This window comes from Staurois parvus, unplaced genomic scaffold, assembly GCF_062004578.1.
Source record: "Staurois parvus isolate SC_StPar_1 unplaced genomic scaffold, SC_StPar_1.0 ptg000293l, whole genome shotgun sequence".
Lineage (NCBI taxonomy): Eukaryota > Metazoa > Chordata > Amphibia > Anura > Ranidae > Staurois > Staurois parvus.
The window spans coordinates 272402-287282 of record NW_028318089.1 but is presented as its reverse complement, the minus strand read 5'-3'; the positions used below and the strand labels follow the sequence as shown (position 1 = coordinate 287282).

The following is a 14881-nucleotide window of genomic DNA, read 5'->3' as shown; positions in this document are numbered from 1 at the left end:
TCCATTGTATACTAGTGCCTAGCTGTGAATGGTCACAGCTAATCACATGCACATGTCATGTGATTAGCTGTGACCAAATCACAGCTAAGCACAAAAAAAAAAAAAAAAAAAAGCTGAATGAATCGATTTCATTCAGGTAAATGCTTGCTTATAGCAAAGTAATTCTTTGCTATAAGCAAATTGTGTAAAAAAAAAAAAAAAAAAAAAAAAATACTGATCACTTCCCCAAAGTAGTACAATGTTACTATGGTAACATTGTACTACTTTGGTCATAGTAAAATATGAAAAAAAATCTTTAAAAAAATGTAATAATAAAAAATTAAAAATAATAAAAAAATTAAAAAAAAATTAAAAAAAATATATATTTTTTTTTTTCATACTGTCACCAGTCAGTGTCCCTGTTCACCGCCATGCCAGTTATATGATGACGCTGTACTGCACTGGTGACAGTATGTAAAAAAAAATAGTGAAAATAATTTTTTTAATTTTCCGAAAAATTATGACAAAAAAAATACAACTTCAAAAAACTCGCCATGCCTCTTATGAAGTACGTCAGACTGTCTGCTCTGCAAAAAGGGGTCATTTGGGGATATCTGTACTATTCTGACATTCTTGGACCTCAAGAAATTAGATTGGCTGTCAGTACTTCAGGATTGATCAATATTCAGATCTATACCATAGTTTGTGAACTCTGTCTTTCCTACAAACTAAATAATACATCCTAATTTGGGTTATTTTCACCAAAGACATGTAGTAGAATACATCTCGGCCTAAATTTATGAAGAACAATTATTTATTTGGAAACTTTTATAACAGAAACAAAGAAAAATGTGTTTTGTTTTTTTTTTCAAAATTTTTGGTCTTTTTTTGTTAATTTAGCAAAAAATAAAAACCCTGGCGGTGATTAAATACCACCAAAAGAAAGCTCTAGTTGTGTGAAGAAAATTATAACATTTTAGTTTGGGTACAGTGTTGTATGACCGCGCAATTGTCATTCAAAGTGTGAGAGCGCTGAAACCTGAAAAATGGCCTGGGCAGGAAGGTGTAAAATTGCACGGTATTGAAATGGTTAAGCAGAGGCCCTGGAGAATAAAATGGTTGTTACAGTGTTTTATGCTGCACAGTGTTGTATCAAACACAAACTTTCAGTAAGAAAAAAATACACTTTAATGAAGTTTAGTGCATACAAACACAATACCCAATCCCTGGGTAAAATATAAAAGATGATGCTACGCCAGGTAAATAGATGCCAAACATGTCACGCTTTAAATTTGCACACGCCCCTGGAATGGCAACAAACTATGGTATATGAAATTATCCATAGGCGATGCTTTAAAAGCCTTTACAGGTTACCGGTCTAGAGTAACACAGGAGTTCTGGTTTAGAATGATTGCTCTCACTCTGATATTTGTGGCATTTCTTCACATATGTGGTGTGATCATGGTTTACATATTCATATGGGACCTGCATGAGCGGAGGAAGGGGGAGGATACTTTAAATTTATTTTAAATGTTTATTTTTTTGACACTGTACCTTTTTGATAGCATGGGTTATGACAGGTGCTCTTGATTGAGAGTTCAGGGGTTTGTTAATCTCCTTTGGAATCTCCTATGCACTCCAAAGTAGCTCATTAAACCAATGATTGGCTATTTTCAAGCTAGTAACTGTTTGTAAACAAACTGAAACTAAAAGTGACAAATCCAGCCCTCCAAGCCATTTCATGTGGCCCTTGCACCTCTCCTGCAGGTACCCCCTTGTCTCTGCCTCCACCTTGTCTCAGCAGTCAGCAGCAGAGAGGAGAATAGAACTCCACTGCCAAATCCTGCACCTCTCAATTCAGCTGCCGCATCCCCTCATCTCTGCTTCCCCTGGTCTCAGCATTCAGCAGACTCTGGTAACTGACTCCACTCCTCCTCTGGTCCTCCTCCAGACCCTGCACTTTCTGCTTTCCAGCTCTGCCCCCAAAGGGGGTGCATGGTGATGTTAGGGAGGGTGTGGGAATTCTTGACATCTGATGTAATTGGGCGTGGGGTGCTCTGGATATCTAGTCTTACAGATACGTCCGGCCCTTTGAGGGCAACCATAATGCTGATACGGCCAGCGATGAAATGGAGTTTGACACCCCTGCTCAAAGGGGATGCAACAGGTCGCATCGATAGGGCTCTCTGGTGGGATGGGAGAGTCTGGTAAAGGCAGCCGATGGAAGGGAACTCCTTTCTGCCGCATTTAAAAGTGATCGGACAGATTGCGCCAATCTGGTCACTTTTACATTGTAGGGAATCTCCAGTTCTAAGAAAAATATCTGGATCATGGCTGCAGCTGCAGACATGACCCATATATCGCCACTCTTTTCCAAGCATATACAGGTACATCCTAAGGATGGGGAGTGATTAATACATTAGCAATTCACTCAGGAAAGGTGCTTGTACATCCATACACTGGGTGAGATTTACTAAAACTGGTGCAGCTGTAACCAATCAGCTTCCAGGTTTTATTGTAAAAGCTTCATTGAACAAGCTGAAATTAGAAGCTGATTTGTTACTATGCACCGCTGCACCCGATTCTGGGTTCACCAGTTTTAGTAAATCCTCCCCCACTGCATGAATGGGGCAAACAAAATGCATGTTATAGGCCGTTTCCTATGCTGGTTGAATGTTTTTCATTGATTTAAAGTAGAGAAATACCTAACTTGGCACTAGATGGTGCCAAGATCATAGGAAATTATAATGTTTGGTATCATCTAGTGGCCAAAAAAATGTTGTTTATCACTTTTAAATAAAATGAAAATCACTCCACTAGCACAGGAATTGGTGTAATGGTTTTTTTTTTTGGGGTGGAGGAGGGGTTCCTCTTTCGCACAGGACAAATGTACTTGAAGTTTCACTGGTCACATTTTTATGTGAAGGTTTTATAAATACACCCCTAAGTGATATTCTTTTAATAGCTGCTGTTGAGTTGCACATAAAAAAAAAAAAAGTACCTTCAATGAAGCACATTGAACCAAAGCATCACTCCTCACTTGGTTTTTTGATCATTGAGTAGCACAGAAGTATAAGAAAAAGTAGGTCTTGGAGGAGGAGGTAGTTAGAACTTGAGAAGTTGTGTATGAAAAAAAGGAACATGAATACATGTAGTAGCTGAATTAATTTCTCTGCCTAAGGGAGTTAGTGGGAGATCTGTTAGATTCATACTGAGATCTTACCTGCCGGCCTTAACTACACAGGGTTTGCGTTTTCCAAGGAAGCCAGGAGTTAGTTATATTCTGCTGATTTATTCAAATTCTATCTGGTAGAACTGTGTCTATACGAATGTCGATTTTTAAATGCAATTGCCGGCTTTTTTTTCTTCTTCACTATAGCTCACAGAATTCGCTGCCACTTTCCCTGGAGTAAAAGGAAACTGTTTCTTTTAAGAAACTAAAAGGAAACATTGTTTTTTTTAACACGGGGAAATAAACTAAAAGGAAACTTTTTTTCTTTCTTTTAGCTGGGGGTAAGTGACAGTTGAATCTCTGAGCTATAGTGAAGGGGAAAAAAAAGCAGTAATTACATTTAAAAACTGGCACCATAATAAATAAATTAAAAAAATGGCGTGGGAGTTCCCCCCCAAAATCCATACCAGACCCAAAATGCTTGGTATGGATGGGAGGGGGGGACCCCACGCCGTTTATTTTATAATTTTAGGGGGACCCCACGCCCCCATAAAATTACAGCTGAATGTAAAAGAATGGCAGGCAATTAAAAAATAAATAAATGAATATTTATTTTTTAATTGGCTGCAATTCTTTTACATTCAGCTGTCAGTGGAGAACCTGTCAGTGAGGTCACTGTATGGGACCTCTGTGTGAGGTCCTGATCATGTGATCAGTGATTGGCCAATCAGTGATCACATGAATAGTAGTAGGCAAGATGTCACTTCCTGACATCATTGTTTACTACTAGTGAAATGTGAATGATCACAGAGGTCACATGGTACAAGGCTATTCACAACAGCCTTGTACCATGTGACAAGCTGTGACCAATCACTGCTCTCACAGTATTTCTCAATGACTGCAAGAATGCAGCCAGAGAGAAGGAGAAATTATTGCTTTTACAGCCTTTGTGTGTAAAAGCAATCAGTGTAAAAAAAGAAATCTTCATCACCCCCACAAGTAGTACAGTGTCACCATGGTGACACTGTACTGCTAGGGTGACAGTATGTTAAAAAAAACATTAATATAAAAATGTAAACCGTTTTTAAAAAATTATAATTTTTGGTTATAAACTAATTTTGAGGTGTGTTTTTTTTTTTGTTGTTTTTCTTTGTTTTTTTTACTAAAAAGATAGCTGAATACTTTTTGGCCAAGATTTATGAAGAAACATTATTTCTTTGCAAACTTTTATAAGAAAAACACTTATTTTTTATTCAAGATGTTTGGACTTTTTCATTTATATAGCAAAAAAAAAAAAATCCCAGTGGTGAATAAATACCACCAAAATAAAGTTGTAATCCGTCTCAAACAAATGCTAAAAAATTCATATGGGTACAGTGTTGCATGACCGCGCAATTGTCATTCAAATTGTGATAGCACTGAAAGCTGAAAATTGACCTGGACTGGAAGGGAGTGAAAGTGTCTGGACTTGAAGTGGTTAATGAACAGCGACAATAGGTCCACCTTATGATATAACAATGTGAAGCGTACAGCCCATGGCATTGGGTTTTCAGCATACCCTTCTTGTGATCTAGCATTGCAACCATCATCAACAGCTTATTGGAGCTTATTTGTCTTTCAGGATGAGGAGGATGATGAAGACGGGTCTCGTCCTCTTGCTGAATCTCTGCTTCTGGCTATTGCAGACCTCCTCTTCTGCCCAGATTTTACAGTACAGAGCCACAGAAGAAGTGGAACGGTGAGAGATCTCCGAATCTGCATATCCTTCTTCCTTTTTTTTTTTTTTTTTTTTTTTCTTCTTTTTTTTTTTTTTATATCCATTATCTACCATGAAAACAATTGTACAGTACACATTTTTTATGATTTGTTTTTAATTGCTTTGTCGTCAGCAAATACAAGGGTTGTCTACTGTTGACTTTATCTCAAAGTATGTATGCACTGACATGTGCATGAGTGCAGGCTACCAGCTGTCACTATATGAGGAATCAATAAAGAATGTCCTATTTAAAGATTAACTTTTACTTGTTGAAAAAAAAAAAGCATTCCCTTCTGGGTGATCTATGATATAAATAGCTATTTGTGTCCATTTGCAGAGTGAATCTGTATGGGAGTGGTTTTATAACTATCAATCAGCTGCCGTACCTGCAGGGCTCTAAAGAGGAGAATTTCCGGCTCTGCATCCCTTTTTAGAAATTATTTTCCCTTGAGAGTATCTCACCAAAAATGATATTTTTATTGCAGGGGATGCTCAAAATCTGACTTGTATCTTAGAGCAGACTTCTGGGGAAATCAGTAAGCCAATCACATAAGCAGGATATGACATTTCTGGGGGAGTTCTGTACACCATCTGTGTACAGAACGTCTCTGGGTTGCCATATTGGGTTGCGTTTTACAGAAAATTTACAGTGCTGGTTGAAAAGGAAAGGTAATTTTTAATAACATTGAATTACAATATGACTTAAGATGCAATTGTACAGGTGAAACTACAAAAATTAGAATATTGTGCAAAAGTTCATTTATTTCAGTAATGCAACTTAAAAGGTGAAACTAATATATGAGACAGACTCATTACATACAAAGCAAGATAGTTCAAGCCATGATTTGTCATAATTGTGATGATTATGGCTTACAGCTCATGAAAACCCCAAATCCACAATCTCAGAGAATTAGAATATTGTGAAAATGTGCAATATTCTAGGCTCAAAGTGTCCCACTCTAATCAGTCAATTAAGCCATTATTATTATTATACAGTATTTATATAGCGCCAGAAAGGTTTGCTCAGCGCTGTAAATTATAGTGGGGGACAGCACATGATACAATAGAGTAACAAAACAATACAATAGGGGTTCGAGGGCCCTGCTCTTTCGAGTTTACAATCTAGAAGGGAGGGGATAGTGGTACAGGAGGGAGTGGTAGGAAGATTGGAGGAGATCGGCTGTTAGCTGAGGGTGGGGTAGGCTTCCCTGAAGAGATGGATTTTCAGGGTGCGCCTAAAGGTGAGGAGGGTAGGTGACAGTCTGATAGATTGGGGTAGTGAGTTCCAGAGGATGGGGGAAGTCCTGGAGAAGTCCTGCAGTCGAGCGTGGGAGGTGGAGACCAGGGAGCTAGAAAGTAGGAAGTCTTGTGGGGCGTGAAGAGTACTGGTTGGGTGGTATTTGGGTATTTCGGTGATGTAGTTTGAGGCAGCGTTGTGAATGGCTTTGTATGTCAATGTTAGTAGTTTGAATTTAATGCGTTGGGCGATCGGGAGCCAGTGGAGGGAATGACAGAGGGGAGTGGCAGAAGAGTAGCGGATGGTAAGGTAGATGAGTCTGGCTGCTGAGTTCAGGATAGACTGAAGCGGGGATAGTCTGCGATGAGGTAGGCCGGTGAGAAGGGAGTTGCAGTAGTCCAGACATGAGATACTGAGGGTGTGAACGAGTTGTTTAGTAGTGTCTGGGGCTAGGAACATATGTATTTTGGAGATGTTGCGGAGGTGGAGCCTGCATGAGTCTGCCAACGATTGGACATGGGGTTGGAAGGACAGGTTTGAGTCTAGAGTGACACCTAGGACTTTGGCTTGCGGGGTGGGACTGATGGTGGCGTTGTTGGTCATGATGGAGAGGGTGGGGGGGGCGTGGGCTGGGGGTAAGATTAGGAGCTCGGTTTTGGAAAGGTTCAATTTGAGGAAATGGAGCTACATCCAGTCTGATATGTCGTTCAGCAGGAGGGTGATACGGGCGGAGACTGAAGGGGTGAGGTGAGGGGTGGAGAGGTAAATTTGCGTGTCATCAGCGTAGAGGTGATAGTTGAAGCCGTGGGTGTGTATCAGTTTGCCGAGGGAGGAGGTGTAGATGGAGAAGAGAAGCCATAACACCTGCAAAGGGTTCCTGAGCCTTTAAATGGTCTCTCAGTCTGGTTCAGTAGGAATCACAATCATGGGAAAGACTGCTGACCTGACAATTGTGCAGAAAACCATCATTGACACCCTCCATAAGAAGGGAAAGCCTCAAAAGGTAATTGCAAAAGAAGTTGGATGTTCCTAAAGTGCTGTATCAAAGCACATTAATAGAAAGTTGTGTGGAAGAAAAAGGTGCACAAGGAGTGGACTGAGGCTGGAGTCAGTGCATCAAGAGCCACCACACACAGATGGATCCTGGACATGGGCTTCAAATGTCCTATCCCTCTTGTCAAGTCGCTCCTGAACAACAAACAACGTCAGAAGTGTCTTACCTGGGCTAAAGAAAAACAGACCTGGTCTGTTGCTCAGTGGTCCAAAGTCCTCTTTTCTGATGAGAGCAACTTTTGCATCTCATTTGGAAACCAAGGACCCAGAGTATGGAGGAAGAATGGAGAGGCACACACTGCAAGATGCTTTAAGTCCAGTGTGAAGATTCCACAGTCTGTGTTGATTTGGGGAGCCATGTCATCTGCTGGTGTTGGTCCACAGTGCTTAATTAAGTCCAGGGTCAACGCAGCCGTCTACCAGGAGATTTTGGAGCACTTCATGCTTCCTTCCACAGACGAGCTTTATGGGGATGCTGACTTCATTTTCAGCAGGACTTGGCACCTGCCCACACTGCCAAAAGCACCAAAACCTGGTTCAATGACCGTGGGATTACTGTGCTTGATTGGCCAGCAAACTCGCCTGAACTGAACCCCATAGAGAATCTATGGGGCACTGCCTAGAGAAAGATGAGAGACATGAGACCGAACAATGCAGCCGCTATTTAAGCATCCTGGTCTTCCATAACACCTCAGCAGTGCCACAGGCTGATAGCTTCCATACCACGCCGCATTGAGGCAGTAATTGCTGCAAAAGGGGCCCAAACCAAGTACTGAGTACATATGCATGCTTATACTTTTCAGAGGTCCGATGTTGTTCTATGTACAATCCTTGTTTTATTGATTGTGTGTAATATTCTAATTTTCTGAGATTGTGGATTTGGGGTTTTCATGAGCTGTAAGCCATAATCATCACAATTATGACAAATCACGGCTTGACCTATCTTGCTTTGCATGTAATGAGTCTGTCTCATATATTAGTTTCACCTTTTAAGTTGCATTACTGAAATAAATGAACTTTTGCACGATATTCTAATTTTTCGAATTTCACCTGTATACACTATTTATTTATTTGCTAATTTTTTTTTTTTTCTACAAAAGTGAAGTTAACCTTTAAGTGATGGCCAGCTATGGGAGAAGGTGGCTAGATTTTCAAAAAGAAATCCAGGGACACCCTACTCACCATGACCTCTTTTATTGGTGGCAGGGATATTGGCTCATTTTTTTCCCCTAGTGGCAGGGATATTCGTGGCATGCAAAGCATATTTTTTTTTTTCTTTGTGTTCGTCACACCAAAGAAGCTCCGGGAACAAATTTTTATCCCTGAGCCAGGCGTGATTTTACACAAGCATTTTGCTGAGATTCTCGCACGTCAATCCCTGCAAAACTGCACCATGTTTGGGTTACCACTCAGTCGTGACGGTTCTGCCTGTAATTCCTAAACACCAAAATGTTAACGGGGCCTAAAACACTGTTTACGGGGCAGCTACTCTTTCTGGATACTCACCCACCCAATGACAGCCGTTCACACTGGCCACCTCTTTATGATTTCTGGAGCGCAGTTCATAAATGGTGCTCCTGAAAATGTTTTTTTTTGTTTTTTTACAATATGTTTGCATTGGGTTGGTTAAGGTGTTTCCTGTGCTTTATCCATGCAGGGCAAATTGACAGGTTGACTTTATTGCTGACAAATTATACTCCCCTTTCCTTCCCTCCTTTGTCTGGTACTGGAATTGAAGAGCAACAACCAGTGTTTCTGGGAATATGGGAGCATCAAAGTTAGTCGTCTTCCTCCCATGTGACATTCTGATGTTTGGCAGTTAGCTGATCATGCGCCAATGGCGTCACCTCGAGGGTGGGGAGAGTCTTCTGCCTGCTTGAAGCTTACACGGGGCTGATTCTCTTCACTGCTGGCATAGTGGAGCATAGTACTAGTGACAGATTGAAATAACTATGAAGGGCAATCCCCAGATATCCTCACTTATCTAATAGTAATTTCCAATAATTGGGGGTTTTAAATTCAAATTATTTTTTTTTAAACTCATTCAAATTAAATAGAAAAAAATTGAACTGTAATATCAAAGTGAAGCAGATGTAAGATGTGTTGGGCCGCAATTTGCTCATCACTGTATCCGATACTTGTTTTTTTTTTACCTATGTCTGACATGTACACTGAGTATTAACAGAACTTTGTTGGCCTTAGGATGCGGCAGAAGATATCCACACGTTAGACAGCTGTGAATACATCTGGGAGGCCGGTGTTGGCTTTGCACACTCTCCAACCCCTAACCATGCACACGACCTCAACAGGTAGGTGAGCATCTCAACAACAGTCATCGAACTTGACAAGGGAAAGACTACACAATAAGACATGTTGGATGTGCTTTTTTAGGACAGAACTGCTTAAACTACTATTGACCTGCTTCTCAGAGGCCATGTATCTCCCACCATCTTCAGAGAGTAGTAGCACCGCCAACCCATGGGTGCAGTTTTTCTGCTCCACAGAAAACAGGTAAGTGAATAGCCTATTGGTGTATTTCCATTGTATGTATACATACATACATACATACATACATATCTTTCTGCACTACATACAGCATTGCAGTTTAACAAACGGTTTACAACAGTACAGTTTATGGTTGAACTGGATGGACTTTTGTCTTTTTTCAGCCAGAATAACTATGTACTCAATTTTTCTTTAACTGCACACCCTTTCCCCCCTCCACGCTTGTTTTGTTTTTTTTTAAACTGTATAACTTTTTTTTTTTCCTGGCCAGTCACATGAGATCATTGGGTTAGGACATGTGCACCGCTCTCTGCAGCATTGTACCATAAACCCAGATGTGCGTGGTACACCCCTGTAAGGTGTTGGGTTAGGACATGCGTACCGCTCTCTGCAGCATAGTACTAGTACCATAAGCCCAGATGTGCGTGGTACACCCCTATAAGGTGTTGGGTTAGGACATGCGTACAGCTCTCTGCAGCATAGTACTAGTACCATAAGCCCAGATGTGCGTGGTACACCCCTATAAGGTGTTGGGTTAGGACATGCGTACAGCTCTCTGCAGCATAGTACTGGTACCATAAGCCCAGATGTGCGTGGTACACCCCTGTAAGGTGTTGGGTTAGGACATGCGTACCGCTCTCTGCAGCATAGTAATAGTACCATAAGCCCAGATGTGCGTGGTACACCCCTGTAAGGTGTTTGGTTAGGACATGTGCACCGCTGTCTGCAGCATTGTACCATAAGCCCAGATGTGCGTGGTACACCCCTGTAAGGTGTTGGGTTAGGACAGTGGTGGGCAACCTTTTTTTTCAACTGAGCCAAATCTCGCCAAAACCACGATTGAAATTTATTTTGAGAGCCACATTTTTAAAACTGAAAATACATCCCCCATATAGTAATTCATCCCCCCATATAGTAATTCATCCCCCCATATAGTAATTCATCCCCCCATATAGTAATTCATCCCCCATATAGTAATTCATCCCCCATATAGTAATTAATCCCCCATATAGTAATTCATCCCCCATAGTAATTCATCCCCCATAGTAATTCATCCCCCATAGTAATTCATCCCCCATAGTAATTAATCCCCCATAGTAATGAATCCCCCATAGTAATGAATCCCCCATATAGCAATTCATCCCCCATAGCAATTCATCCCCCATAGCAATTCATCCCCCATAGCAATTCATCCCCCCTATAGTAATTCATCCCCCCTATAGTAATTCATCCCCCCTATAGTAATTCATCCCCCCTATAGTAATTCATCCCCCCTATAGTAATTCATCCCCCCTATAGTAATTCATTCCCCATATTAATTCATCCCCCCTATAGTAATTCATCCCCCCTATAGTAATTCATCCCCCATATTAATTCATCCCCCATATAGTAATTCATCCCCCATATAGTAATTCATCCCCCATATAGTAATTCATCCCCCCTATAGTAATTCATCCCCCCTATAGTAATTCATCCCCCATATAGTAATTCATCCCCCCTATAGTAATTCATCCCCCCTATAGTAATTCATCCCCCCTATAGTAATTCATCCCCCATATAGTAATTCATCCCCCATATAGTAATTCATCCCCCATATAGTAATTCATTCCCCATATAGTAATTCATTCCCCATATAGTAATTCATCCCCCATAGTAATTCATCCCCCATATAGTAAGTCCCCCATATAGTAATTCATCCCCCATATAGTAAGTCCCCCCTGTGTCAATTCACTTACCTTTGCTCCGCGCGTTCCTCTCGCCGTGTTCCCGCGCCGTTCTGGTCTTCAGGGCGGACTGTGAGAGGAGAGGAGTTCGTCACGCTGCCCCGCCTACATCCTGGCTGCCCCGCCTACATCCTGACAGCTGCAGAGTCCTGACTTTTGGGGCGGCCGCCCGAGAGGAGGGAGGGGGGCGGCCGCCCGAGAGGAGGGAGGGGAGGGGGCGGCCGCCCGAGAGGAGGGAGGGGAGCGGGCGCCCGGCACACAGAAGAGCCGCATTTAAGTTTGTAAAGAGCCGCATGTGGCTCGCGAGCCGCGGCTTGCCGACCACTGGGTTAGGATATGCGCACCGCTCTCTGCAGCATTGTACCATAAGCCCAGATGTGCGTGGAACACCCCTGTAAGGTGTTGGGTTAGGACATGCGTATTGCTCTCTGCAGCATTGTACCATAAGCCCAGATGTACGTGGTACACCCCTGTAAGGTATGTCCTTGACACCTTGGGCTCAATGGCAGCCACTGTTCCAACTGCCCTCCACTCCCCCTGCAACTCTCAGCAGACCAACATTATAAAGGCTGCAAGCACCTGGGCCCACACCCTGCTGGTTGACTACAAAACATGGACACTGGGTTGGAGATTTCTTCCCTCAAGGCATTTTGAAATTTCCAAACTATATGGAGCCCCATCCGCAAATACCAAAAATCTGGAGAAAGCTGCAGAGGGAGTTTTCTCCACTTACATTTTATGCTCCATAGTCCTACACTCAGCACAAGTACAAACTGTGTCCACCTATATGTACCCAGTGACGTGTGTGTGTGTGTGTGTGTGTGTGTGTGTGTCAAGGCTTTGGACTACTTTAAGCTGTAGCGTCTCTATTCTTGGAAAAGTGCATCTTGTTCTGTGACAGCTTCTTATCTCACCCACATTCTGACCTCTTGTGCTTCCTACTGAGGTTTTTGCAGTTGGCTTTTCAGATTTATCTTCTGTGCTTAGTAACCGCAGTCTAAACACAGAGAACAAAACAAAGTACAATCTTAGCCATCGTAAGTCAAGACTTGGTTGCCAGGTGGAGATCCCAAAACATTCTGATTTTAGTTGGGGATGGAAGTAGGTCTGTGTGCTTTAGCATCAATGATGGGAATGTGTAAGTTTGTAGGAGCATGAGGGGGAAGCTGCACGCTTATTGGCCTTTTGAGTCTTGAGTAATGTAGCCCATATGTCTGGGGTGCAGGTTTGGAACGGTCAGAATCTTATTTTGTTTCTTAAAAGAAATATTTAAAGCAGATCTTCAGCAAAAAGCACATTTAAAGCAGATCTGCAGCAAAAAGCACAAATAGCCAATAAAAAGATGAAATAAAAAGAAGTTTAAAGGATATAAGTGAAGTTATTATGGCACCAATTAAAATATTTTTATATATTAGTAATATTGGTATTAGAGACACTCCAAATACCAATATTGCAGCTGCCCCTATAAAGTGAACCAACACTTGTAAGCAGAAGTGTTGGTTCAACAGGAAGTGATGACGCCTCCTGGCAAAACGTATGTTGAAGCGTGATTCCGTCACTTCCAGGTTCCAGTAACGTCACCTCTGGCCAAGCGAGAGTGAGGCCTGGAACGCACGTTAGCCTTCTTTTTGGATCATAGAGCTGAACATGCTGATGCTGGCTAACAGCACCTTCATATGTGAGTGTACACTCTTTTTGTCTTTAACCCAAACATTATTAATAAATGCTATGCGTAGAATGGCTTAATCTCTGGTTTATTTGAGTGACTGGGCAACATTCTACCAAGAGCATGGAGAGCCGGTCTTAGAGCGATTTTGTACATTGGTTGGTGCAAATACCATTTTCACCCTCCCTGATGTTTATACTGCGGTCTGTTGAAGAGTAAGAGAAATACCATAGGACAAACAGAGACTGATTCTCCGTCATATCTTTCTAAAAAGCACTTTTGACCACTGTAATTGGGGTCAAATAGGTCTGGTGAGTGAGCAATTCACTTATTATTTTTTATGGGCACGTGGTGAAGATATAAGGATCCATGTTATTTGGCGCTACGTGGAGATGAGACTGTCAACGCGAACAATACACATAGTGACCCACACAGGTGACAGAGACTTTATTTTGGAGACAACAAAGTGAAATTGCTATGTTAAAAAAAAATTTTTTTTCCTTTTTTGTTGATGCACAATTATGTTCTTCTGATTGCTGTTTTGGTTCATATTTGTCAGTTTCACTAAGCACATGATCACAGCACCTATCTATTTCCAGTATCTCGCAGAAGTGAGTACACCCCTCACATTTTTGTAAATATTTTATTATATGTTTACACTGTTATACAAGCTGTACACTCACTACTTTACATTGTAGCAAAGTGTAATTTCTTCAGTGTTGTCACATGAAAAGATAGAATAAAATATTTACAAAAATGTGAGTGGTGTACTCACTTCTGGGAGATACTGTATTTATTTTTTGTTATACTTATAAGTTTAAAGGATAAGTTCACCTTTTGTAACATGTTACACCCATATTCATGGCGTAACCTTTAACATGTTACGAAAGGACCGACCCCCCCCCCCAATCCCCAGTTTTGACAGCTAGTACTTTTTAAAAAAACATGGTCGTGCGGGACTGCACCTGCCCGACCACATCACTCATTCACAGTATTCTGTGAATAGGAAAACTACAAGTTCCGAAAGCCTTTTGCGGCTGTATGCTTGTAGTTCTCAACTACCTTGGCGTTGTGGAATGCTGTGGTAGTTCATTGAGTCTTCCTATCAGAATGTATCTGCTTCCCCGTACAAAGTACAAGCACACAGATACACTGACAGGTCTGCAGGAGTCCTGCATGGCACCAGTAATCTGCTGATCACTGGTGCAATGCTTTACAGCTCCCCAAAACAAAAAATAGTAAATGCATATTTTTTTTACCTGCAAAAAAATGTGCATTTATTATTTTTTGTTAAAAAGTGAACTTGTCCTTTAATATCTGGATTGAGAGTACACAATATAAAGGGATATGCTTTGCTCATATTTCATGTCTGAGGTTAACAACCATGCGTTCCTATGAAGGTGGTGAATTGTCACATGCCTGATGAAGGGGTCTTGCGAGACTCTGAAACGTTACCTTGCTGTAACTATGTGATCTTTCATTAAAACTTTTGGACTCATATTGGTGATCCTCGGTGTGCTGGTGACATCCTTGCTGACTGTGCTTTGGTTCCGGCCGACAGTCGCTGCAGCGCCCACTTATGCACACAGCCATTTTTAACGCATTAAGGTGTGCATTTGGATTGTACACTTTCCTATGAAGGTGGTTCACATGCTTGCGATCCACACGCAGTGCGTTTTGACAGTGTTTGTAAAAATGGTCTTTTGTGAGTTTGGAGTGATGCGTTCCAAATTTGCAAGCCATAGAGTATAGTGCCATTTGGAGATAACTGGTCACATAGCAATGTGAT

The 14881-nt window shown here is 41.5% G+C and overlaps 1 protein-coding gene across 1 annotated transcript in view; it reads left to right on the top strand.

Annotated features, from left to right (window-relative positions):
* The window catches only part of HID1 (HID1 domain containing), a 98931-nt gene that overhangs the window by 46623 nt on the left and 37427 nt on the right, over positions 1-14881 (top strand). Inside the window, exons 4-6 of the mRNA XM_089682636.1 lie at positions 4773-4889; positions 9400-9506; positions 9589-9708. Of these exons, the coding sequence (XP_089538762.1) occupies positions 4773-4889; positions 9400-9506; positions 9589-9708 (344 nt within the window). The remainder of the gene's footprint in view (positions 1-4772; positions 4890-9399; positions 9507-9588; positions 9709-14881) is intronic.